At 35.1% G+C, this 24,119-nt stretch overlaps 1 protein-coding gene across 1 annotated transcript; it reads right to left on the reverse strand.

Annotated features, from left to right (window-relative positions):
• Positions 1-16,287: 16,287 nt before the first annotated feature.
• On the reverse strand, positions 16,288-17,739 carry LOC107639454 (putative glutathione S-transferase). The gene is made up of 2 exons (XM_016342953.3): positions 17,352-17,739; positions 16,288-16,826 (listed from the first exon to the last, which is right to left on the reverse strand). Exons 1-2 carry the CDS (start codon positions 17,670-17,672, stop codon positions 16,473-16,475), a joined length of 675 nt encoding a protein of 224 aa, XP_016198439.1. The 5' UTR covers positions 17,673-17,739; the 3' UTR covers positions 16,288-16,472.
• Between the last annotated feature and the right edge of the window lie 6,380 nt (positions 17,740-24,119).

Consider the following 24,119-nt stretch of genomic DNA (forward strand, 5'->3'; position numbering starts at 1 on the left):
TTGATTATATCCAGAATATCCATCTAGAAAACAATAAAAAGCATGACCAGCTAACCTCTCAAGCATCTGATCCATGAAAGGCAGGGGGAAGTGATCCTTCCTTGTAGCAGAGTTGAGCCTCCTGTAGTCTATACACATTCTCCAACCTGTGACTGTTCTTGTAGGAATAAGCTCATTCTTTTCATTCTTGATCACTGTCATCCCTCCTTTCTTGGGAACTACATGCACAGGACTTACCCAAGGACTGTCAGAAATAGGGTAAATAATACCTGCTTCCCATAATTTCATTACCTCTTTTTGGACCACCTCTTTCATGGTTGGATTGAGTCTCCTTTGTGGTTGCACAATTGGTTTAGCATCATCTTCAAGGAGAATCTTGTGCATACACTTGGTTGGACTAATCCCCTTCAAGTCACTAATGGTCCACTCAAGAGCTGTTTTATGGCTCCTGACCACTGAAATAAGCACCTCTTCCTCTTCAGGCTTCAAGGAAGAGCTAATAATCACTGGATAGGAATCATTTTCACCCAAGAACACATATTTCAGAGAAGGATGTAAAGGTTTGAGCTCAAGCTTGGGGGCTTCCTCCTCTGCTTTAGGCGTGTGAACCATAGCCTTCTGGGGTGGTGAATCATGAACTTCAACTAATTTATACTCAGAAACAGGATCCAGAATGTCATCAAGCACCTCAGCTTTTAGTACCTCTTGAACAAGTGGTTCAATAACATCTATTTTCATACACCCTTCAGAATCATTAGGGTGCTTGAGAGCTTCAAAAACATTAAGGACCACCTGTTCTTTATTGACCCTCAAGGTTAATTCACCCTTTTGCACATCAATCAGAGCTCTACCTATAGCTAAAAAGGGTCTACCAAGTATAATAGAGGATTTTACCTCCTCTTCCATGTCTAATATAACAAAATCGGCAAGAAAAATAAATGGTCCTACTTTCACAAGTAAATCCTCAACAACACACACAGATAATTTAATAGAAAGATCAGCAAGTTGAAGAGAAATATGAGTGGGTTTTACCTCCTCAATTTGAAGCTTTTTCATCACTGAAAATGGCATGAGATTGATGCTAGCTCCAAGATCACATAAAGCTCTCTGAATGGTGACATCTCCAATGGTGCAAGGAATTACAAAGCTCCATGGATCTAGCATTTTCTCAGGAAGGTTGTGTTGGATAATGGCACTACATTCCTTGGTTAACACCACTGTTTCTTGTTCCTTTCAATTCCTCTTGTGGGTCAACAATTCTTTCATAAATTTTGCATAGAGAGACATTTGCTCAAGAGCCTCTGCAAAAGGAATGTTGATCTGTAGCTTCTTGAAGACATCTAAAAATTTAGAGAATTTCTTTTCTTTGGAAACCTTTTGAAGCCTCTGAGGATATGGCATTTTTGGCTTGTATTCAGGAGCCTTTGGCAATGTAGGATAAGTATCAAGAGAGTCAGGGAACAGGTTGTCTACACGCTTTGGAGGGGCGTTCTTCACTTCTTCCTTCTTCTCCTCTGTAGCTTCCTTTTCAACTAGCTCTTCATTGGCCTTTGTCTCAGAGCCAGCTGTTTTACCACTTCTCAATTGAATAACCTTGCAATCTTCTCTTGGATTCACCACTGTATCACCTAGAAATGTACTTGCAGACCTCTCAGGTATTTGCTTGCTCAATTGGCCCATTTGCACATCTAAGTTTCTAATGGAGGCTCTGGTTTCCTGCATAAAACTCCTCATCATCTCCCAATTAGAATCTTCTTGGGATTTAGAATTTGCCTACTGAGGTGGTTGTTGTTGCTGAGACTGAAATTGGTGGTTATTATAATTGTTCTGTTGGAAGCCGCCCTGAGACTTATTGTTGAAATTTTGAGGTTTCTGAGGTTGGTCCCTCCACCCAAAATTTAGGTGATTTCTCCAACCCTTTTTGTATGTCTTAGAATATAGATCATTGTTGGGATTTCTAGAACCACTCCCCATGTAATTGACCTATTCAGAAGAGGATTGAGCATAATCATAATTATCATTTTGCACAAAATTACTTGTCATGTCATAAGAGACCTCTTGAGGTAGATTTTGGGTGTTGATAACTGAGACTTGCATGCAACCCATCTGCTGAGTAAGTAGATTTATTTGCTGAGACATAAGCTTGTTCTGAGCAAGAATAGCATTAAGGGCTTCTACTTCCATAACACCTTTCTTCTGAGGAGCTTCAGAGTTCACAGGATTCCTGTTAGATAAGTATAAATATTGGTTGCTAGCAACCAATTCAATCAGCTTAATAGTCTGCTCCTGTGTCTTCTTCTTGTGCAATGAACCACCTGCAGAATTATCTAAGCACATCTTGGATATTTCACCCAAGCCTTCATAAAAGATATCTAGTTGGGTCCATTTGGAGAACATGTCCGGAGGGCATTGCCTAGTCAGTAGCTTGTACCTCTCCCAAGCTTCATAAAGAGTTTCACCATCCTTCTGCCTGAAGGTCTGAACCTCCACCCTAAGCTTAGTCAGCTGCTTTAGTGGGAAAAATTTAGTAAGAAACTCAGTAACAACCTTGTCCCAAGTATCCAAACTCTCCTTGGATTGGGAATCTAGCCATAGCTTTGCTCCATCCCTCAAAGAAAACGGGAAGAGCATGAGTCTGTACACCTCAGGGTTCACTCCATTTGTCTTCACAGTATCACAAATCTGCAGAAAATTAGAAATAAATTGATTTGGGTCTTCTTGGGGAAGACCATGATACTGGCAGTTTTGTTGCACCAGGGTGACCAATTGTGGCTTCAACTCAAAGTTGTTCGCAGCTATAGGAGGCACCACAATACTTTTTCCATAAAGATCTGTAGTAGGAGCAGAGTAAAAGCCAAGCACTCTCCTTTGTTGCTCATTCTCATTCGGATTTGCCACATTGGCATTAACAGCATTATTAGGATCCATCGTGGATTCTGCAGTCTTGTAAAGTCTTGTTTGTTTCAAACGCTGCCTGAAAGTCCTTTCAGGTTCAGGATCAAAGTCTAAGAGAGGTTCCTTATCTCTGTTCCTGCGCATAAATAGACAGAAGACAAGAAAAGATGAAACTCTCTACGTCAGAGTGCAGAGAATTCCCAGTGAGGTAACCTGTGTAAACTATTAAAATAAAAATACTAAATAGGATAAATAAATAAATTTCGAAATTTGTAGGAAAAAATTAGGAAAGAAAAATTCGAAATTAACAAGAAAAATAAACAGGAAAAATTGAAATAAAAATAACTCTCACAACACCAAACTTAATTTCAGAAATTAAGAAAAATATTAGTGCTATTTAATTTTTTTTTCCGAAAATACTAAAGCAAAATTTAAATGAACTTAAAACTAAAACGCCTAATCTAAGCAATCAAACAACTAATAGTTGTTAATCACTATCAATCCCCGGCAACGGCACCAAAAACTTGATTGCGGAATTTACAACCACAAACTAACCGGCAAGTGCACCGGGTCGTACCAAGTAATACCTCAGGTGAGTGAGGGTCGATCCCATGAGGATTAAGGGACTAAGCAACAATGGTTGATTAATTTACTTAATTAGGCAAGCAGAAAATAGTGTTTGAGAGTTCAAAAATATTAAACAGTAATTCAGAATATCAGAAGACAGGCAAGTAAATAAGTTGGGAATAAAATATGGAGAAGGCAGTTAAGGCTTCAGAGTTATCTATTTTCCGGATTGACTTTTCTTATTAATTTATTTTAATCATGCAAGATTTAATTCATGGAAAACTATTTGTGACTAGACCCTAATTCCTTAGACCTTTCTAGTCTCCTCTAACTTTCATCAACCGCCAATTCCTTAGTCAATTAATTCCAATTAGGGGGTGAAGTTTAATTCTAGGTATTATGCCACAAAAATCGTAATTGTCCAAATATAAGAGGATTATATGTCACGTATCCCGTTAAGTCCAGATAATTAGAATTTAGGAGAAATTGTTTCCAAGCTGTTGTTCAAGTAAAGAGCTTTTTCAAGTTATACAAGAACTCAATTAGAAAAAAGGCCATACTTCCGTTCCACCCAAATTCATAAGATAAAGAACGAAAATAATTCTTAAATTATAAATTATTACATGAATTAAAATAGAAAAACAATAGAATCAATCCATACAATAGACAGAGCTCCTAACCTTAACAGTGGAGGTTTAGTTGCTCATAGTTCAGAGTGGAAACTAGGATTCTCTTAAACTGTAAATTGGAATGAGGTGGAATAATCCCCCAAAAGAGAAGTTTCTTTTCTCTTTTATATCTAATCCTGAATTAATTTAAAAATCTATTATCTAAAACTAAAATAATATCTTTTCCTATTTTGAAATAAAAATGAAGTTTAAATCAGAATTAATTAAATAATCAGCGTTTTCTGCATGTGGTGCATGTCACGCGTACGCGTCAGTCACGCGTACGCGTCGATGGTCTTCTTCGCGTGTCACGCGTACGCGTCAGGTACGCGCACGCGTCGCTGTGCAAATCTCCAAATCACGCGCACGCATCAGGTACGCGCACGCGTCGCTCCTCGCTGATCATCTCCTTTAATTCTTGTGTTCCTTCCATTTGTGTAAGCTTCTTCTCCATCCTCTAAGCCATTCCTGCCCTATATAGCCTTCTTCTCTTTTTCTGCGGAAGCTCCATCAAATCCAACCAAATGCTACCTAAAATAAACAAAATTTCACAAGACTCAAAGTAGCATCCATAGTGGCTAAAAGATAATTAATTCTTAATTAAACTCAACAAATTAAATGTAAATTCACTAGAAAAAGATAGGAAAGATGCTCACGCATCATAAACCCTCTATCAGTTATCCTAAAGCGTTGCGCTTTTAATTTTGCAATTTTTGCGTTACCCTTTTTTAAGGCTCCTCGTATTTTATATCCTTCCAATTATTATACGTGTATATTTTATTTTAGAGGTCGTAGCACCTCGCCACCTCTGTTTTACATCCTAGGTGTAAAGCTCTGTGTGATAGGGTGTTACACTTCCTTTCCTGTCTGGTTTAGGAGTTTCTCTTTCCATCCCTATATTTTTAAGGCTACTCCCTCTTCTATCCAAGCCAGAGCTTTATTTTTCAATCTTTTCCAATATGCTGGTAAATCCAAGTACTTCCTTGGATTGTCCCATGTTGACATCCCAAAATTTTTTTAATATTGACCCTCCTTTGTGTTGACACTTGCTATCCAAAGGTTATCCTAGATATTTTCAAATTAATTTTCTACCCAGAAGTTTTTGTGTATTCATTTAGAATAAGAATCAGTTGGTATACCTCCTCCTCTTTTGCTTTTGCAAATATTGTCCGCAAATATAAGATGTGTAATTACCGGTGCTGTAGGAGCTAGTGTTGTTCCTGAGATTCTTCCTTTTGCTTTTGCCTCTTCTATTAAAATTGTGAAGAATCCAGCCACTAAAATGAATAAATACAGTGACAATGGATCGCCTTGCCGAAGCCCTTTTTGAGGAATTATATTTCTAGATAAATTCCCGTTAATTTTGAATTTGTAACTTGCACTTCTTACGCATTCCCTAGTTAATTGTACCCATTTCTCCTGAAATCTGAATGCCAGTAGCATCTTTTCCAAAAAATCACATTCTAATCTGTTGTATGCTTTATTCATGTCTAATTTAATTGCCAAATCATCTAATTTCCTCTTTCCCTTCCTTTTTAGCCTATGAAAAGCTTTCTACACGATAATAATATTATCTTGTATATATCTTTCTCCTATAAACGCACTCTAAATTGAAGAAACTATAGTATTTAGGTACTTCTTCAGCCTTAGAACCATGATCTTTGAGGTTATCTTGTATATGAAGTTATAGCAACTAATTGGTCTTAGTTGATTCAGATTTTCTGGCTGTTTGGTCTTTGGAATGAGTACCACTATTGTTTCTCTAATACCACTTGGCAATTTCTGACTTGCAAAATAATTCTTGATTACTGCAATGACCTCTTTTTCTATCACACTCCAATGCTTTTGAAAGAATAGACCATTTAGCCCATCGGGTCCTGGCGCCTTTAAGCTTCCGAGACTAAAAACTGCTTCTTTAATCCCCTTCTCCGCAACCTCTCCCCTTATCTCTTCATTCATTCGCTGTATCACTCTTTTTGGAATCTTCTTTATATATTCCTCCCATCCTTCCTTCCTGTTGGTACTGAATAATTCTGAAAAATAATTCTCTATCAAATTTTTTTATTTTTATTTTACCACTGATCCAATTTTCAGAACTGTCCTTCAATCTAACAATTTTATTCCTATTCTGCTTTTGTATAATGATAATATTAAAAAAAGAAATATTTTTGTCTCCCCACCTTAGTCATTTCACCCTAAACCTTTGGCCCCAATATTTTTTTTCTTTTTCACAACTGTGCTATTTTCTTTTTTAATTTCATAAAAAGGACTCATGGAGTCAGATTAGCACTGGGTTAGTTATGAATGACCTAACTCCATTTTATCTGCTTAGGGAATAGGGATGTAATAGTGGAGCCCAATAACACGGTCCAAAGTTGGAGTTTTTAAGTTGGGCCTGCATTGGGCGAAATGCTTGGATCTTGAGTATAACCTTAAAGGCGGATTTGTGTGGTTTAAACTTTCTATTAAAGAAAACTGCATATTAGACCTGATTTGTTTTGTTTATATCAGAATAAAGGGTGGCAACATACACCCTACCCGCGAGTACCTAATCCGGTCGGTAGGGTAGGGTGCGGGTAGGATTTTCGTGTGGAAAATTATTATCAAAGTTAGTTCTATTTTAAATTATTATCAAATTATATAATACTGTTGTATTTTTTTGGTAACTCGCGGGTAGGTGACGTTAGGATTTTTGCCAGTAAAGAATTTCATAAAAACAGTCGCGTTGTAGATATAGTCTCTAAACCGACAGAAATCCCTTCGTACAAACGTTTTGGTTGTCACAAGTAACAAACCCCTTAAAATTGATAACCGAGTATTTAAACCTCGGGTCGTCTTCTCAAGGAATTGCAGGGAGGTATGTTCTTATTATTGGTTATGAGTTTATAAATTGGAGAAATTTGGAGTTTGGGCAATGGGCACAGGTATATTGTCAAAGCAATAAAAATAAGTAAATAACTGTAAAATAAAATTTTGGTAAGATATGAGAAATTGAAAGTCCAGACTTAGTTATTCTTATCAACAACAATGAAAGTTGAATCTTAATTCCACTTAGTCAACCTTTACTAAAGTAAAGGAAAGTCAATGGACTAATTAGTTTGATCTTCGAATCCTATTTATTTCCTAAGAAAAGGTTGGGATTATTGAAGCTTAGTTCAATTAGCAAAAATAACAGTTATCAATTATGTTGTTGAGTTGGATAACTTCTGAGTTACTGATTTCTTAACCAAAACCAAAAGGGAAAAGTAAATCTACTGGAATAAAAATATCTTCAGATGGGAAACAGTAATCATGTAAATAAAAAAAAGCAATCATGAATTGAAATACCTCAAATAACATTAATTAAGAAAATTATATGTAACATGGAAGAGTTCATAAATTAAATAAAAATAAAGAACCTGGGATTGAGAGTCACTCCTAAAACTAAGAGAAGTCCTAAATCCTAATCCTAAGAGAGAGGAGAGAACCTCTCTCTCTAAAAACTACATCTACTCCTAAAATTGTGAATGTGAAAGCCTCCTTATGAATGGATGTATTTCCCGACTTTATAGCCTCTAATCTGTGTTTTCTGGGCCGCAAACTGGGTCAGAAATAGCCCAGAATTCGCTGGTCTCGAATTCAACCACGCTGAATTTCTGTCACTGCGATGCGGCCACATGGATCACGCGGTCGCGTCGCTTAGCGTCAGAAAAACTATAGCATATTATATATCAAATCGAAGCTCCGGACGTTAGCTTTCCAGCACAACTGGAACTGCATCGTTTGGACCTCTGTAGCTAAAGTTATAGCCGTTTGAGTGCGAAGAGGTCAGGCTGGACAGCTTAGCAATTTCTCCAACTTCTTGTATTCCTTCCACTTTTGCATGCTTCCTTTCTATCCTCTGAGCCATTCCTGCCCTATAATATCTGAAATCACTTATTAACACACATATCAAGGCATCTAATGGTAATAAGAGAGGATTAATAATAAGCAAATATAAGATCAAAGAAGCATGTTTTCAATCATAGCACAAAATCAGGAAGGAAATATAAAACCATGCAAATATTATGAATAAGTGGGTAAAGAGTTGATAAAATCCACTCAATTGAGCACAAGATAAACCATGAAATAGTGGTTTATCAACCTCCCCACACTTAAACACTAGCATGTCCTCATGCTAAGTTCAAGAGAAGCTATAAAGGTGAAGAGGAGTAGTAGAATGTATGAAATGTAACCTATCTATATGAATGCAACTACATGCAAAGTGTTTCTACCTACTTGGTTAAGAGTAAATACTTTCTCCAAGACAAATACAAACCAATTTCCACTAATTCAAATCATACAATAAAAAGCAAGTAAACTTGTAAGAAGACAGCTCATGAAAGCAGGAAACATAGAATTTAAGCATTGAACCCTCACTGGAAGTGTATATTACTCTAATCTCTCAAGTGTATAGGATAATTCACTTTAGTCTTCTCTAATAATGCTTTCTAAAACTTTGTTCTTCATCTAACCAATTAACAAATATTTAGCATACAAATGCAAACATCATGAGGTCTTTTCAAGGTTGTAATGGGGCTAAGGTAAAGGTAAGGATATATATATGGCTAAGTGAGCTATAATTTGAATCTTTGACTAACCTAAGTTCTCACCTAACATACATACACTCTATATAACTTTAAAATCATACCTAGCTACCCATAATTCCCACTTTTGTATGATTCCCATACTCATGTACCAAATTTTGATATTTCTTTACTTTTGTCACATGTGCATTGATATTTTCATTAACTTAGCATTGGGGTAATTTTGTCCCCTTATTTATTTATTTATATTATATTATATATATATATATATATATATATATATATATATGTATGTATTTTTTTTCTTTTCTCTTTTTCTCTTTTTTTTAACATAAAAGCAAACATAACTTATCAATGCACATGGATTTTCCATTATTTTTCTATTTTGGTTTTTCATGAGTAGGTTCCTAAATTTCCAATATTCAAATAAATTAGAAACATGATACATTCCCTTATTAACCCATGTTCCCACAGTTTCCCCACACTTAGTTGATGCACAATCTCTATCTTAAGCTAACCAAAGATTCAATTAGGATATTACTTTTGTTTTTCTGCTTAAGGATAGTGATGTAGTAAAATAGAACAGAAGGGGATTAAAAGGCTCAAAGTGGCTAACAAGGGTGATTTAAAGGGTAGGTTTATTTGGGATAAGTGAGCTAATAACAAATAATGGCCTCAATCATATGCAAGCATGTAAATATACTAAATATTGGACATATAGAATGGAACAAAGCTAAGATTGCAATCATAGTGAAGAAAACACACAAGAATAAAAATTTATTGTTAAATAATGTAACCATATAAATAAGCTCAAAATCTCACAGGTTGTGTGTTCTTTGGCTCAAAACCATGTTCCAAATACAACTTCAAACAAGTTTTAATAAAAAAAAAATTTTTAATTTAAATTAGTGAAATTTTTCAAAGATAGGGTCTTAAAAAGAAACTTATTATTTTAACCAAGCAGTAACTAAATGCATAAAATCAAATAAATATGCAAATGCAACAACTAATTTAATGAAGAAAATTAAAACATTGATGTTGAGACAGGGATGTACTAACCCACGGAGATCGGTATCGACCTCCCCACACTTAAAGATTGCACCGTCCTCGGTGCATGCTGAGATGTGCAGGTGGACGGGTTGTTTCAACTGTTGCTTTTCTCTAAGGATTGTGCAGATGGACTTGTCTGTCTCCCCATGTAAACGTCTTCCGGTTCTCTTTCTGGTGGCCATCCTGAAAGAAAAAGGGAAGAAAAAGTAACCCAGTAATAAAGATAAGAAAATAAATGAAGTATGGGTAGGTTAATGCCAAATGATAATGGTCTCATTTACATGGAAGCTTCAACATGTACGTGAGAAAATAATAGAAGCCATGGCATACCAGTGGTGCAGAATATGCAACAATGGGGAAGAGAGTGAGGAAGGAAAGATAATATAAATTAAAAATCAATACAAAAGTAAGACAGGTATAAAAGATTGGCATTGATTTAAATAATATTACCTAACCAGAATAAAACAAGTCATAAGCACCAAGATAATACCAAAAAAGAAATAACAGTTGAATAAGAACATTTGAACACCAATAGTAAAATAATAAATTTAGAAAAATAAAAATATGCAATGAATGAAAGTATGCAAATAAATAAAATAAAATGAGAGGGAAAAAGGATGAGAAGAAGAAAAAGAAAGTGAGAAAGGAGAGAGAAGGAAGAAATTAGGATTAGAAAAGAAAAGATAAGAAAATTGGCACTAATCTGGATAGGTTGTGCGACGCTGGCGACGCGGTCGCGTGGGTGACGCGGTCGCATGGTGCGCGATAAGGTTGGGTGACGCGGACGCGTGGGGCACGCGATCGCGTGACTCGATTTGTGCTAGTGGCGCGAGTGCAGCCTCGCGGTCGCACAACTCTCTGTTCAAAACTTAGTATTGCCAAAATCCAGGGTGACGCGATCGCGTGGTCGACGCGATCGCGCGGGTGGCCTTATTTCCAATATGATGCGGACGCGTGAGTGACGCGTTCGCGTGGCATGGCTTGTGTTGCTAGCACGGGTCCAGCCCAATTCCAGCTCAACTTTCGGCCATACACCCTTGTTATGTCGATTTACAAGGCCACGCGGTCGCGTGGGTGACGCGGACGCGTGGGGGAGCTATTTTGCAAATGACGCGGCCGCGTCAGCGACGCGGTCGCGTGGGACGATTTGTGCCATTGGCATGCCTCCAGCCCTACTCCTGCGTAACTCTCTATTCAATTTCTTTTCCTCCTAACGCACTGGTGACGCGGACGCGTCAGCGACGCTGCCGCGTCACGTGCTTGCTTTTTTTTTTTAATCTGAAAAGAAAATTCAGAATGCAGTGTTAATATGAATGTGATGCAAAACTCCAGGTTCTATAAAATAAAATAAAACTTGAAAACAAATAAAACTAAATAAAATTAAAATTGAGAAAGGAATGATTATACCATGGTGGGTTGTCTCCCACCTAGCACTTTTAGTTAAAGTCCTTAAGTTGGACATTTGGTGAGCTCTCTGTTATGGTAGTTTGTGCTTGAACTCATCCAGGAATCTCCACCAATGTTTGTAATTCCAGTAGCCTCCGGGATCCCAAATCTTGTTTCTACACCCGTCTTCAAGTTGATTATCATGATTCCGTCCGGGTGGTTCAGCCTTAGAATTCTCACTGAAGCGTCCAACCAACTTCCTAGACCCATTCAGTTGAGCTTTGCACCAACCTTTGCGTTTAAACTTAAATCTTCCAACCATAATGAACCTTGCAGGACAATTCTTATCACTGACCATCTTCCTCTTACTCATTATGCCACAAAGAGCTCTAAGTTGACCATCCGTCTCCAGTGGCCCATATTCAAGTGGAATTAGAAAGCTAAGAGATATGAATTTTACCCACTTGAATGTTGTGAAGGATGATGGCAACTTAGGGGAAGGTATTTTTAGTGAAATTGCAAGCTCCACTCCCCTGTGCTCCTCTCTGAAAACTTCCACCTCTTTGCAAGCTTCTTTAATATTAACCTCTTCCTCTTAGTAGCTTTCTTCCAATTCAATCTCTTTTTCATTGCTCACCAAGGGCATGGAGGGAGGCTCTGTGACTGGACTTTCCAATGGAGGTACAGCATCTCTTAAGTCTGCAACCACTTTTTTCTTTTTAATAATTGCTGCTTTGTCCAGTTGTTTAAGTATAAAATTGTACTCATCCTCGATGAATTTCTTTCCATGACAACTCCTTTCAACTACTCTTTCATCTTCAAGGGTCTCCTCTAGCTCTTTATGAAGTATGGATTCGCGAAGATGATTCCTTCTTTCCTGTTCCATATCAATAGCATAATTGGGATCATCTTGCTCTTGGATTGATGGATGTGGGTGCTCTTCCATGGAGGGTAGTGATGGGATGAAAAAATCATTATGTGGTTGAAAAGGAAGTGTACTAGAGCTTGAGGGTTGAATATTGGAGGTAGAGGGTTGGTTCATGCGGGATATAAGATTTTGGAGTGTAGAGGTGAGACTAATGATGTTAGAGATGAGTGTATTGTTATCCAATGGAGGTTGGGGTGGATCTATGTATGGCTCATTCGGTTCATAGGGTGGTTGGTATGGTGGATGTGGGTTAGGGTTATATGGAGGTGAATGGCGGAAAGGGGCTTGTGAGTTTGGTGGTTCAAAGTCATATTGAGGAAAGGGTTCATAGGCATATGGAGGTGGTTGTTGATAGTCCATTGGAGGTGGTTGTTGCCATGAGGGTTGATCAAATCCTTGTGGCTCCTCCCATCTTTGATTGTTCCAACCTTGATGCCTGTTCTCATTGTAATTTCTTCTTCCTGCAACATAATTGTAACCAGACTCATAGCCAAAGGGGTGAGAGTTCATAGTAGTAAATAAAAATTAAAAAAAATAAAAGCAATTTTTTTAAATTAAAAGGTTATTTAAATTTTGAATTTAAAAATTAAATTTTGAAATTTGAAAATTAAATTTTTGAAATTTAAAATTTGAATTTTGAAATTTGAAAATTTTTAAATTTGAATTTTGAAAATTTTTAAGTTTGCATTTTGAAATTTGATTTTTTTAAATTTTGAATTTTTGAATTCAATAAGGAAAGAGAAAAACAATAAAATGACAACAAACTTAAAAATTTTTAGATCAAAACGAAGAAAACAACTAAGAACAACTTGAAGGTCAAGATGAACACGAAGAACAACTTGAAGATCAAGATGAACACCGAGAAATTTTTTTTTTTTGAAAAATTTTTTTTATAATTAAATAAAAACCAATAACCTCTTAATTTATGAAAAAATCAAAAATAAAAACAAAAATAAAAATAAATAAACAAATAAAAAGCAAATATTTACAATAACCAATAATAAGGCACACGTTTGCAATTCCCCGGCAACGGTGCCATTTTGACGTTAGGATTTTTGCCAGTAAAGAATTTCATAAAAATAGTCGCGTTGTAGATATAGTCTCTAAACCGACAGAAATCCCTTCGTACAAACGTTTTGGTTGTCACAAGTAACAAATCTCTTAAAATTGATAACCGAGTATTTAAACCTCGGATCGTCTTCTCAAGAAATTGCAGGGAGGTATGTTCTTATTATTGGTTATGAGTTTGTAAATTGGGGAAATTTGGAGTTTGGGCAATGGGCACAGGTATATTGTCAAAGCAATAAAAATAAGTAAATAACTGTAAAACAAACTTTTGGCAAGATATGAGAAATTGGAAGTCCAGACTTGTTATTCTTATCAACAACAATGAAAGTTGAATCTTAATTCCACTTAGTCAACCTTTACTAAAGTAAAGGAAAGTCAAGGGACTAATTAGTTTGATCTTCGAATCCTATTTATTTCCTAAGAAAAGGTTGGGATTATTGAAGCTCAGTTCAATTAGCAAAGATAACAGTTATCAATTATGTTGTTGAGTTGGATAACTTCTGAGTTACTGATTTCTTAACCAAAACTAAAAGGAGAAAAGTAAATCTACTGGAATAAAAATATCTTCAGATGGGAAACAGTAATCATGTAAATAAAAGAAAGCAATCATGAATTGAAATACCTCAAATAACATTAATTAAGAAAATTATATGTAACATGGAAGAGTTCATAAATTAAATAAAAATAAAGAACCTGGGATTGAGAGTCACTCCTAAAACTAAGAGAAGTCCTAAATCCTAATCCTAAGAGAGAGGAGAGAACCTCTCTCTCTAAAAACTACATCTACTCCTAAAATTGTGAATGTGAAAGTCTCCTTATGAATGGATGCATTCCCCCACTTTATAGCCTCTAATCTGTGTTTTCTGGGCCGCAAACTGGGTCAGAAATAGCCCAGAATTCGCTGGTCTCGAATTCAACCACGCTGGATTTCCGTCACTGCGACGCGGCCACATGGATCACGTGATCGCTTCGCCTAGCGTCAGGAAAACTATAGCATATTATATATCAAATCGAAGCTCCGAACGTTTGCTTTCCAACGCAACTGAAACTGCATCGTTTGGACCTCTGTAGCTAGGGGTGGCAAAACGGGTCGAGCCCGTCGGGCCGATCCGCTAAACCCGCTAAAAAAGGCGGGTCGGGCTAGGATTTAGAGCCCGCTAAATTAAAAAAGCCCGCCAGACCCGCACCGCCAAATTGGCGGGTTTTGGCAAGGCGGGGCTGGCCGGTCCGCCGGGCCGAAGATTTTTATTTTTCTTTTTTTTTTTATTAAATAAAAGTGTGATTATTATTATAAAATTAATAATTATAGAATTTTTAAACACTTTTTTTCATTTTTTGTTTTTATTCTTCTTTTAGTTATTAACTTTATTTATTTTATTTTATAATTTTGTATATATGCTCAAATTATGTGACTTATTTTTTAAAATAAAGATGATTCTATTGACAAATATTATTTTGAACAATTTTATTGCAGTTAAAAATTAAAAAAAAATAGTAAAAAATTATATTATAATTTGACTATTTTTTATTTGTATTTGATTTTTTAATTATTATTTTTTTTGTTAATTTTAATGAATTTTATTTAAAAAAAAAGAAGCGGGCTAGCCCGCCAACCCGCCAATCCGCCATAAAGCGGGGCGGACTAGCATTTTGAACCCATTTTAGTTGGCGGGGCGGGCTGATCCGCCCCGTTTATAGGGCGGGTCTAGGCGGGGTGGGGCGGGATGGGGCGGGCCGGCCCGCTTTGCCACCCCTATCTGTAGCTAAAGTTATAGCCGTTTGAGTGCGAAGAGGTCAGGCTGGACAGCTTAGCAATTTCTCCAACTTCTTGTATTCCTTCCACTTTTGCATGCTTCCTTTCTATCCTCTGAGCCATTCCTGCCCTATAATATCTGAAATCACCTATTAACACACATATCAAGGCATCTAATGGTAATAAGAGAGGATTAATAATAAGCAAATATAAGATTAAAGAAGCATGTTTTCAATCATAGCACAAAATCAGGAAGGAAATATAAAACCATGCAAGTATTATGAATAAGTGGATAAAGAGTTGATAAAATCCACTCAATTGAGTACAAGATAAACCATGAAATAGTGGTTTATCAGTAGGATCGGGTACTCGCAGCTTAAGAACAGGTAGAATTAGAGTTGGAATATTCTCAATCACCAGATAGAATAGGGTTGAGTTTATATAAAAATCTCAACTCTCGGATAGGATTAGGGTTGGATCCAAGTCCTACTTTATCCTACCCTACCCATTACTACTCATATGTTAGAACACTATCATCAATTAAATTTCAGTTTAATCTCAAAGAGCACGACCGAAAAGAAAGCTCAAAGAGAAATAATAGCCAAATTACATCACATGCACCTATACATTAAGGTTTTGAAATGCAATATTGTATTATGATGATGAAAAATGAAAATTGTGAAAAAGAAACAAGGATTTGATTTCGGTCCACTGAGTTTATTTGAGACCGAGTGTTGCACATAGGTGTAATGAGAATATAACATCCTTTATTGTTTTTATGTATGCACCTTAGATCAAATTTTGTTGTAATTGCTCCCTGACCCACTTGAAATTTTCTTTCTGTTTACGAATTTCCCCATCAAAATCATTTGTGCTTGTTTGTTGCCCTGAATTTTGGGGACTCCTTGTTCAGTCACTAACAACAACGTAGACAAAAATCTCACGCTGTTGATAACTCACTGAGACTATAACAAATAATTTGCATTGACGGGAAAAGGATTTTAAGCTTGTTTGGACGTGCTTTTAAGAAAATATCTTTTTTCGACTTATTTTTTTTAGAGGATCTTATCTAAAAATAAAAGTAATTTTATATTTGGATATCTCATACAAAAAGATCTTTTTATTTATCAATTATGTTTTGATATAACAATATAAAAGTACTTTTTTGTTTATTTATTACATGAAAAACATCTTTTTTTAAAGAAAAAAAATCTTTTAAAAAAAGATGTAAATTACAGCTTTTCAAAAAAGATGTTTTTTATTTATTTTTTTAGTACTTTTATTTTTACTATTAAAAATTTGCCGAATGCGCTCAAAAATAAAAAAAAAAATTTATTAAAAAAAAAATTTTTTTTATTAAAATAATGGCGCCCAAACGAGCACTTCTATTGAAGTGGTGTTAGGACCAATTGCTGATTCAGTTCCTCTTTATGATCAAGCAAAGTGCAATTTATACAAGAGTTGCTTGATCCAACGTTCCTAGTAATGCACTACTTCGAAATATCCTAGATTACAATAGATGTTCCGAAATAACAGAAAAAAGTTCATATAATTTTCTTCAAAGACTTAGAATTTTACTACATATTATTAGTTTACTTCGAAGCAATTAGATTATCATAGCGAGCTTTGAAGAAGGCAAATAGTGGGTCTCTAGGAGGCATAGTTTCTTTGACAATTGGATGGTTGAGAAATTCTTGGCTCCAATTATAAAGTTTGGGAAATTTCTCATTGGTCAACAATTGCAGTCCTCCAATGTCTTGAATCAGAGGGACCCAAAATGCAATATAAACAGCAGCAATGTCCACAAACGCAATCTCCTCTCCTCCGAAAAACTTTCCCTTCAGCTCATCCTCAAGAAACTTCAGTGCCTCATCTGATTCTCTAATATTCTTCTCACGTTCTTTCTCATCATTTGTAAAAACAGATGTCCATGATGCAAGCAAAACCTGATTTTACAAATTTAAAATATTTATTAGTCTTTTTTTAACTCTTAATTAGGAGCATCGCTAATAGCCATCATTCATATTAACATATATTTCAATTTTGTAAAAATAAATAAAGTTATTTAAAAGAATTGTTGAAACAATTCAGAGATATACCTCAAGTATTTTTTTTTATCGAAAAATTATTTTATGGCATTGTATCAGAAATTTTATAACTGAAAAGTCTTATCCTTGTTATTCTTAAAAAAACAAAAGAATAGTAGAAAGTAAATAGAAGAGATAAAAGAAGCCTATGTCGTAAACCCAAAAAAAATTTACGTCAAGAGTATATTAAAAGACATTATGATTTATTTGTAACTTGCTCTGAGTTTAAATTTTTGGAAGAGGTAATATCTTAACCGAAACCTACTAAAACTACCAAAAGTTACAAGAATTCCAAAAAACTGGTAAATCATAATTGTGGTCAAGGATTGGATCTAAAAGAACCACATTGGAGGGGAAAAAATTGGAGATTTGGATTGGAGTTACCTTGTCATCTATGAACTTGGCCCAGAAACGAGCCATTGCTCTCTGGTAAGGTTCAGAAGGCAAGAAAGGATTAACTTTCCAAGTGTCATCGATGTACTCAAGAATCACAAGGGACTCACTTATGGGTCTCTCGTTATGAACAAGCACAGGTACCTTCTTGTGAATTGGATTATATTTTAGGAGCTCTTCACTCTTGTTCTCAAGATCTTGCTCCACAAATTTGTATTCAACTCCCTTCAAATTGAGACCAAGCTGCACCCTGCAAACAAATGTGCTTGCGGCAACCCCCAAGAGCTTCACTTCTTCTCCATTTGCAGCCATGGATTATAGCTAGGTAATATATTTAGAGTTGATGATGTATGTTTGATTTCTAGTAAGGTATTGTGTGTTTTCTTTTATAAAGTGAAGAAAAAATAGTCATAAGGGGAAAATGGAGGATAAAAAAGTATTGATGACACGTATTACTTTCGATAGAATTTAAAATTCATTCCTTTTTATATTTTAATAAACTGTTTTACTGTTGAAACTTTTAATAATAATTATTAATTGATGTACAAATTAGATAAAAGATGAATCATGAGAATACTTAATTATTAATTCGGTGATTATATATGAAATGATGTAAGAGATTACATCGACCAGAATATAGTAGGTAATAATGGAGTTGACTGGTATTTAACGGATTAATTATCTTTCAGTGATATAATTATTCAAATTTTAAGAAAAATAATATTATAAATTTATAATACATTATCAGAATTATCACCAAAAAAATTATTATCAAAATTTTTATAAAAAAAATTAGAATTCAATCTTTATTAATTTAAAAAAAAATAGTATAAGATAAATAAAAAATATTAAAAAATTTATATAACTCTAAAAAAAATTATTATATAAAATATATTAAATATATAACTATTTGTATATCTTCTCTTATCAATTTAACTAAAAAAAAATTGATATCATAATAATTTTTTTAAGTCACTCATCTCATTAATTAAAGTTTACGTAAGATGTCATAATGATATCATAACGTTTATATTTATTTTATGTTTGAGTTAATTCTAGTTGATATTTTTTGAGTAATTACATGGCTAATAAATATTTACACGTATATTTATAAATATTTTACATACAAAAATATATAATTTGTATCTGTTATATTTATCGAAATTTATATATATATAAATTAATATAATTTATATTTATATTTTTTAAAATTTACACATATAAATTAATAATATTTATTTATTAAAAATAATTTAATATTTATATTAATCAAATAATAATACAAAATATTAAAAATTATTGACCCAATTTTTTTAACCTTTTCTCACTGAAAGTATTAATTAGTTTTGGAATATTTTCCTATAACATTTGCTATCGGATTTAATTACACTGTTTTACTATAGATATTATAACTTTAGATTAAGAAAATTTATTTATTTGCATAAATCCCCCTTAAAACATCTTTGTTGAGGATCTTCTCCATTATGAAAAGCCTATTACACCCTTATGTTTCATTATATATTTTATATGAGTTGATAATATTTATTATACATGTAATATAATTGCATATAGAATATATTAGCATATAAAATATATATTAAAAATAAAAAATAATAATATATTTATGAATATTTTTAAAATAAATAAAAAATATTTTATTTATTAAAATATATAATTTGTAGTATTTTTACGAAAATCCATCATATCTCTTATTTATAGCATAAATGAATAAAAATACATGACATGGTCATATCACATTTATATACGTAATGTGTAACGGTCTTATTTCGTTTATAGTATAAACGAAATACATGTATTCTTATTTTACTTATACTGTAAACGAGATAAGCGAGGATACGACCTATATATAGAATTTATTTACAGCACCCTTTGGGAAGTAATTTTATCTATTTCTTAAACTTTTCTCCAACTTCTACCATTTTTTAATCATATTATCAAATTACTCGACTATTAAGGCGCGCGCAGATGCATGTCATGCGGACATCAACCGACTGAATGTAATATGGCACATTGATGAGACAGTCGACTTTGAGGTTAGTTTTTTTTTTTTATACTAGAACATGTATGTGTAGTCATAATTAAGGTACTTTTATAGAACTAGTATACAATATATGTTAGGTAGATGAATGCATTATTAGCAAGGGTTAACTCGCAGAGTATGATTTTAGAAATTAGTGAATTAATTTGTTAGATAAATGTTAATTTAATTTTGTTTTTATTTAAATTAAGTTATTAATTAGATGTTTATTAATTTAGTTATTAATTATTTAAGTAAGTGTTTTTATTTGAATTAATATATTAACTCGAGGTTTATTAATTTAATGATTAATTATTTAAGTAAATATTTTTATTTAAGTTAATTTATTAAGTAGATGTTTATTAATATAGTGATTAATTATTTAAGTAAATGTCTTTATTTAAATTAATATATTAATTCATTGTTTATTAATTTAGTTAATAATTGTTTAAGTAAATATTTTTATTTAAATTAATTTATTAAGTAAATATTTCGAGTTTTTTGTTAAATTAATTTACTTATAAGTTAAATTATTATGTTAACGTTTATATGTTTATTAATTTTGTTAACTTTGATAGCGTTATAGCTTTATAGATTTTTTATCCAGGTGTTTTTTATTAGAGGCCTCGGCTGCTTTTCTCGAGGTGAGTAAGTCATACACTTACACCACTGGACATCATTGTCTCCTACTTGAGGGAGGTTGGCTTCTGCGACACGCTGCCACTCAGGAATTTCGTGTTTGACAACTTCTTGAACATGGCATTTGTAGAGTGATGGTGTTTAGAGACCCACGCTTTCCACCTGCCATGGGGTGAGTGCACCATTACCTTGCAGGACATTGCGTACCACTTGGGTTATGCACACTTGGAGAGGCAGTTACTGGGTGTTTCCGAAATTTTTGCACATGGTATGGGACCGAGACCTGCGAGTTGGTGGAGTGGCTACTTGGTGCTAGGCCTCCTATCATTCAGCAGCAGGGTGCAAAGAGGAAGGAGTCTCTCTCCCTCAAGTTGACATGGCTTCGGGAGCGACTCCGGTAGATGCCCGATACCCATGATTATGACACCCTCCGACAGCATGAGGTGTTACATACTACTGATGATTGGAGGTTACTTGATGACTGAAAAGTCAACCAATCAGGTCCATCTCCAGTGGCTGCCACTGCTTGAGGACTTTCAGAGGTTCCGTGCTCTATCTTGGGGATTGGCGGTGCTTGCATGGACATACCACTCCCTATGCAGTGCAACACATCGAGCCACCATAGACATCACAGGATGCACTCTGCTACTAGTCTCTTGGATATACCAGTGATCTTTCTAGTGGTGTCCACCTGAGCGACAGGTTTATATGTACCCCATGGCTGCGAGATAACTGTTACATATGGTTTTTTTCTTCTTCGTTTATGTAATTCAATATGACGTTCAATAAATTGAAGCATTGTTATTCTTGCAAATCCACAAGTTGATATGTATAGCGCAACAAAGTAGGGACCAACACGAGCAGAGAGTCCTCCGATGGAACATATAAGCATGGAACGTTCTAGGTTGCTGCCGACCACTATTGTCGGCTCTCAATGCAGCCTTGATCACCTTGGATCTATCAGAAATAATCAACAGGCCTTCTTGTAGGGTCATATGTCGTCTCAAATTAGTGAAGAAGAAAGACTAGAGCTCCGTGGTCTCAAACTCAACAATTGCAAATGCAATAGGAAGTATATTACTGTTACTATTTTATGCCACTGCAATAAGAAAAACACTACCATATTTACCGTACAGATGTGTGTTGTCGATAGAGACGAATGAATTGCAATGCTTAAAATCCTCCACACAGGCGAAGAAGGCCCAGAATACTTTATCAAAGATGCTACAGTCACCCACCTCAAGGTGCTCATCATAGTATGGTATGGCGCTTAACTCACATATTATTCCGGGACAACAACTCTGCAGTGATTGCAGTAACTTCGACACCTTATTGTATGACTCCTCCTAAACACCGTAATCTATGCAATTGTCTTTTTTTTACCATTCAGACCTTTCTGCACGAGGGTTTGAAGTGATAGCTTTGTGATAAACCCCAATTTTGTGGTTTATCTTGTGCTTATTTTAGGGAATTTTATCACCTTTTTCCACATTTATTCAATGAAATAGCATGGTTTTGTAATTCTCCCGTAATTTGTGCTTAAGGGTAAAAACATGCTTTTTAGGCCCTTAATTTGGTGATTTTAATTCACTTTAATTCCATTCGATGCCTTGATGTGTTTGTTGAGTGATTTCAGGATTATAAGGCAAGTATTGGATGGAAGAAATGAAGAGAAAAGCATGCAAGTGGAGAATTCATGAAGAAATGAGCAAAATGGAGAATTGAGGGTCACGCGCACGCGTCATACACGCGTACGCGTGAGTAGAGTTTTTGCCAACGACGCGCACATGTCAAGCACGCGTACGCGTCGATGTTCGCACGTGGCCCACTTAAAGTGAAATCGCTGGGGGCAATTTCTGAGTTGCCCAGGTCCAATTCCAACTCGTTTCTGAGGGTATTTCATGCAGAATTCAAGCTTGAGAAAAGGGGAGCACTTAGTTAGTCATGATGAGCCTTTAGTTAATTTTCTAGAGAGAGAAGCTCCCTCTTCTCTCTAGAATTAGGTTAGGATTAGGTTAATTTCTCTTGGATCTAGATTTGATTACTTGATTTCATTTTGTTTCCTTCATAATTTCTTGTTTCTACACTCTAATCCTCTTAGTTCTCTTGTTAATTTTACTTTTATGCCTCTTTTATGTTCATACACTCATGTTGGATTTGGATTCCTTTTAATGCAATTGATGTTTGATGTTCTTTTATTGATGATTTGAGTTGTTGATTTACTTTTCTTGCAATTGGTAGTTGGTAGATTCATATTTCTTGCACATTTATTATGCTTCCCTTTTATGCCTTCCAAGTGTTTGATGAAATATTTTCTCTATTTATTGAGTAGTTTTCTTACTTTTAGCCTAGGCTAAGGGAATTGAATGACCTTGAGTCATTGGGTCTCATTGAATTGGTGATTTGAGAACCCTTAGTGGTTAATTTGATAACCATTGACTCTAGTCTACTACTAAGTTAATTAGTAGTTAGGTTAGAACCTGTGGGTTGATGTTGATCAAGCCATTTGATATACTTCAAGCATAGAAGTAGACTTAATGAGCTTGGTGCCTTATAATTGTCAATACATGTTTTGTAGACAAGGATGGTGATCTCAATTACCTATGTCTAGCCAAGAGTTCTTTACCTTGCCTTTATTAATTCTTGATTTACTCTTCTTGTCATTTAAGTTCTTGCCCATTTAATTTCTTGCACTTTTATAAACTAAATACCTTGTCCCTTCATAGCCAATAATTGACCACTTCATTGCGATTCCTTGTGAGACGACCAGAGGTTTCAATACTTTGGTTAATTTTTATTGGGGTTTGTACTTGTGACAACCAAATTTTTTATTGGGAGGATTGTTTGTTGGTGTAGAACTATACTTGCAACGAGATTTCAATTGTGGAATTCTATACCATCAACTAATTCTCACACATCAAAATGGCACCGTTGTCGGGGAGTTACAATGGTGCTATGTTATTGGCTATTGTATATATTGTGAATAGATTGATTTTTGGTTTGTTTGTTAATTTTTGCTAGTTCTAGGATTTGGTTTTCTTTGTCTCTTGTTAGAATTTGTTTTTGCTTTCTCTTATCACCATGAATTCTCATCACTTTGGCAATGAGTTTGGTTCAAACTATGTTGTAGGAAATAGAAGCTTTAATGATGATGTGCATCAAGGATTTGGAAATTAAAGGATGGAGGAGCCCCAAGCTTATGGACAACCTTCTTGGCAACAACCTCCTTCCGAATCGAGTTTGATAAGAGTGCTTGGGGACATGACTACTCTCCTCACGGAGATGCGCAAGGACCAAAAAGTATTTTATGCCATCCAAGCCGTTCAAGCGCTACCCCAACATGACCACTCTTCGGATTCTTATGGGTACAATCCAAATCCAAATGCATACCAATCTAATGTATGTGATGACTCTTATTGTGATTGTCAACCACAACCATCATATGCATATGAACCCCCTCCTCAACATAGCCCTCAACGACCATACTCACTAGCCTCCTACCACCATCCACCTCTATATGACCCTAATCCATATTTAGAGCCACCACCACTCCAACACCAATACCCCTAAGAACCACAATTTTCTCATACACTACCTCAAGACTTTCACCAATATGAACCACCTTCCAACTACAATACCTTTTCCTCAAACAATGAACCCTCTCTTCCACCATCGCCCCCCAATGGAACCCTCACGCAAGAACTAAGAGATCTTGACTCTAATGTCCAAGGGCAACAAGAGGGGATGGAAAATGAGTTTAAAGAGCTAGAGGCCAAGATGGCTATCATGGTAGAAGCCATTAACCACATAGCCTCTCATCTAAGATCATGCATTCCAAGTACTCCCATTGACAAATATGGAGGATCAATCAAGGAGCTTAGTGAAGAAGTGAATTTGGAGCTTCAAGGGGAAGAAGAGGAGTTAAAGCAAGAAGTGCAACAAGAGGAGAAGGTAGATATTATTGAACAAAAGGAAGTAGTGGTTGGGTACTTAGGATATGTTGAGTACATAGAGGAATCCCGTTGAAGAGCCTTCTTCTACGGAGTTTGGAAGGGATGTTAAAGAGGAGAATGATGTTAAGG

The sequence above is a fragment of the Arachis ipaensis genome, chromosome B4 (assembly GCF_059453495.1).
Source record: "Arachis ipaensis isolate K30076 ecotype BB chromosome B4, ASM5945349v1, whole genome shotgun sequence".
Classification (NCBI taxonomy): Eukaryota; Viridiplantae; Streptophyta; class Magnoliopsida; order Fabales; family Fabaceae; genus Arachis; species Arachis ipaensis.